This window comes from Austrofundulus limnaeus, unplaced genomic scaffold (assembly GCF_001266775.1).
Source record: "Austrofundulus limnaeus strain Quisiro unplaced genomic scaffold, Austrofundulus_limnaeus-1.0 Scaffold28, whole genome shotgun sequence".
Taxonomy (NCBI): domain Eukaryota; kingdom Metazoa; phylum Chordata; class Actinopteri; order Cyprinodontiformes; family Rivulidae; genus Austrofundulus; species Austrofundulus limnaeus.
This window is the reverse complement of record NW_013952430.1, coordinates 1,174,392-1,177,763: the sequence shown is the minus strand read 5'-3', so window position 1 is coordinate 1,177,763 and position 3,372 is coordinate 1,174,392. Positions and strand designations below refer to the sequence as shown.

The following is a 3,372-nucleotide window of genomic DNA, read 5'->3' as shown; positions in this document are numbered from 1 at the left end:
CATAGCTCCTAGGATCATTGGGACACTCAAACCCCTCCACCACGATAAGGTAGCAGCCCAAGGAGAGGGCATTATAAAATGTATCACTTATTATGAAACTTAATAGGAAAATGAACTGGACTTAAATAAAAACAGATCAAACATGAACAAATTTCAGAGTCACAGCCATGGAAACATATATGGCAGCTTTAGGTTTGCAAAGCTGCACCTGATCAGATGCAGACGGTCTCAACCAGCAGATGGCTTTGTTACACAATCGCAGCATTACGTTTCCTACATGTGACCGGTTCTGCTTTCATAAGCAACCTTGTGTTTTTCTGCAGAAACATTAACGGTTAAAGATGACAACTTCGTGGAGTGACCGTCTGCAGAACTGTGCAGACCTACCAGCCAACATGGACGGTCAGGCCATGAAGAAGTATCGGCGTGAAGCTCACCACAGGTATTACGCAAACACAGAAGTTCTGCGGAGCTTTTCAGCAAGTTTGTGGCTTTCAGTTCAGACTTCCAGTTAATACTGATGTATAACCAGGAAGTCGTTTTGATCGTGCTTTCTTAAGGTTTTTTAAGTTCTCTTTGGACTTTAGTTGCTTTATTTTAGATGAGTTTTAGTTGACTTTCAGACCATTTCTAAACACAATGCTCTTGTGATTTAAGCCTCATAAACTACTCTGACTCATTTAGTTATAAAAAAAAAGGCTCCTCGATTCAAAGAATGAGCCCTTGTTGTGTTGAAGCTTAGAAAAAGAGTCAAATTTACACAGCATATCTTTAGTAGCTTCCTGTTAGCAGCCTGCCAGAAAACCACCATTTGTTACATTTTATTTTCTTAAATGTGTGACAAACGGCAAAGATAACCCATTTTGAAAGACATAAATTAGTGTTAGGACCAACAAGGCAATTCCAGAGAAGTTATTAGCTGAAAACTTAATAAACAATAGAAGATAAATTAAAGGATGTCTCATCTATCAGATCTTGTGTCCAGTCTTTCCTGGATTTTCTTTATTATGCACAGGCTGCACAGCATGCCGTCATGGTCAGGACTGGATAAAAAGAGTGAAAAGGCGATCAGAGCCCAAAGAAAAACTTTGAAAGACCTTCAGAAAACAACAGGTTGTGTGTTCAGGTGGGGCCTTTCTGTGTGGTGTTTGAATGTCCTCCTAAAGGATGTTCAGGGTTTTTCTGGGTACTCTGGTTTTCTTCTACATTTGGAGATGCTGACTTGTTCTTAGGGGTGTGTGTGACTGCAGACAGATCCACGGTCAAACCTGCCTCTAGTTCATAGTCTGCTAGAGACAGGCACCAGCTCCTCATGGCTCCAAACAAATGAGGTGTGTACAGAAATAAATCAGGAGATGGGCGGATGGATTTGTTGATGATGATTTTAGGAAATAAAAGCGATTACATAGGTATAGTAGGGGTGCACCGACAGCAGTTTTCTGGCAGATCATCAATCTTTAAAAAGTCTGACCTCCCGATTCTGATTTTGGACAATATCAATTTCTTTAAAGGCACAGTGTGTAGGATTTGTTGTTTTCAGCGACATCTAGTGGTTGAGTGGTTGAGTCATCCTCCCTGGTCCTCCCCCCACCCCTACCCCAGCTTCCAAACACAAAGGAGTTGCTACAGTGTCTCTCAGGTGTCAAAAACCTTTGATAATTCCAACCGCGATGTCTACCAGCAGCTTCAGGGCTAGTGATGTTTCAAGTGGTAAGATTATGAGCTTTAATAAGTAAAARTATCCCAGCTACAATGACAGACAACAAATATTACATTTATAGTATTACAACTAAAACCGTCTTTGACGCCGCCACCGCAGTTTGTCCTTCATGAGCCTTCGTAGACAAGATGGCGGTGCAAGATGGCGGCTGCCTGTGGTGGCGACCCGCGACCATGGAGATATAAACAGGTTTTTATAAGGTAAAAAAATATAACAAGGTCTTTGTCTGCAATGATTAGACATGTTTTTTATCATTGTCTTTAGTGATTATCTCAATTTCGGCTAAAAGACAAAATCCTACACACTGTGCCTTTTAAATAACTGACACTGTCATTTATTTTAAGGTCACAATACACCTTCAGTGTTCCAATCTTATTTTATTGAAAAACATTACTTTGAAACAATACAAACTTGTTTTAACTGGACCTTAGGAGAGCTCACAGCAGAGCAAAAGGGGACAGTGGCTGGTTTTCAGACTTTTATGGAGGTAGATGAGAAGCTGATCTTTTCCACTGATCTCTGGTCTCCCAAAATGAAGGAGATCTGTGGTAAATTGGCCAGCTGGTTGATCAGTGCACCTCTAGTCTAGTAAAGTAGTGCTAGTGGAAGTAAGACACTGATAGCTGATAATTGTGATCTATTGAATCGTTACATAAGAAGAGATGTGCATGAGTTTACATTAATTGCTGGTGTGTACTAAATGAACAAATATGCAAAAAGTAAAGGGCAGTCTTCAGAGCAGACACAATATTTCAGGCTTAAAACTTAACATTGGATTCACTGTAAATCCACAGAATGATGTGCTTTGTTTCTCCAAGTTGGGCAGACTATTTTCTAAAAGTTTTTTTCCCTTTTTATAAAACCCAACATACAGTAAAACTACACCTAAATGTTTTACACTATAAAGTTGTAGACAACCTGTGGACATTGTTCAACACTGAAGATGTATAATGGAAATAATTCTTTCGGTAGCTTTTTTTGGAGCATATACATTAGGGCTGGGCGATTATTTGCTCGCGATTATTGATCAAGAAAAAAAATCAGGTCAATCACGATGATCAGCTGTGAGCCTCTTACTCGATCAAACATGGCGGAAATGTGCGCGACAACAGCCAATCAGAATCCATCTTCTCCTGCTCCACTTCCGTTTATAAGTGGCTAAGGAAACGCAGACGGAATCGCAGAATTAACCAAAGTAATCCAGAATAAAACGCTGAATCTCACAGAGTTTGCTTAGTTGGGCGAGTTTCTGAGGTATTTTGGCCACTGTCGCTTCCTGTACCTGCTGTTTTCTGCTAACAGGCATGTAGGGTGAGCTCAGAGCTCCCCTCCCTACACACAGAGAAAGAGAGAGAGGTAAAGAAAACAAAAGTCAGCCGCAATGCGCGGCTCGTAGGAATGTGCGATATGGCAAAAAATTCATATCACGATATACATTATGCTGAGTGGCGGTAACGATATATATCACGATATAAAACTTATAATAGAAAATAAATAAATCACACATTAATTGAGTGGAATAAATATGTGTAGGTAAAAAAATTTAGACCTTAAAATCTCCTTTTGTAAGGGACACTTTAAAGTCTCCCACAAAAATATAAATTTAAGGGAGACCTACCTGGTTAAATCATATACACTATCTATCTATATAT

At 39.7% G+C, this 3,372-nt stretch overlaps 1 protein-coding gene across 4 annotated transcripts in view; it reads left to right on the top strand.

The window, feature by feature from the left end:
• The first annotated feature begins 48 nt into the window (after window positions 1-48).
• Window positions 49-3,372, top strand: part of nt5c2a (5'-nucleotidase, cytosolic IIa) — a 26,824-nt gene continuing 23,500 nt past the window's right edge. The window contains exon 1 of one of the 4 annotated variants that reach the window (XM_014005044.1): window positions 49-442. In XM_014005044.1, coding sequence (XP_013860498.1) covers window positions 342-442 — 101 coding nt within the window. In that variant the 5' untranslated portion in view covers window positions 49-341. The remainder of the gene's footprint in view (window positions 443-3,372) is intronic. The other 3 variants (XM_014005047.1, XM_014005046.1, XM_014005048.1) reach the window with 3 other exon arrangements.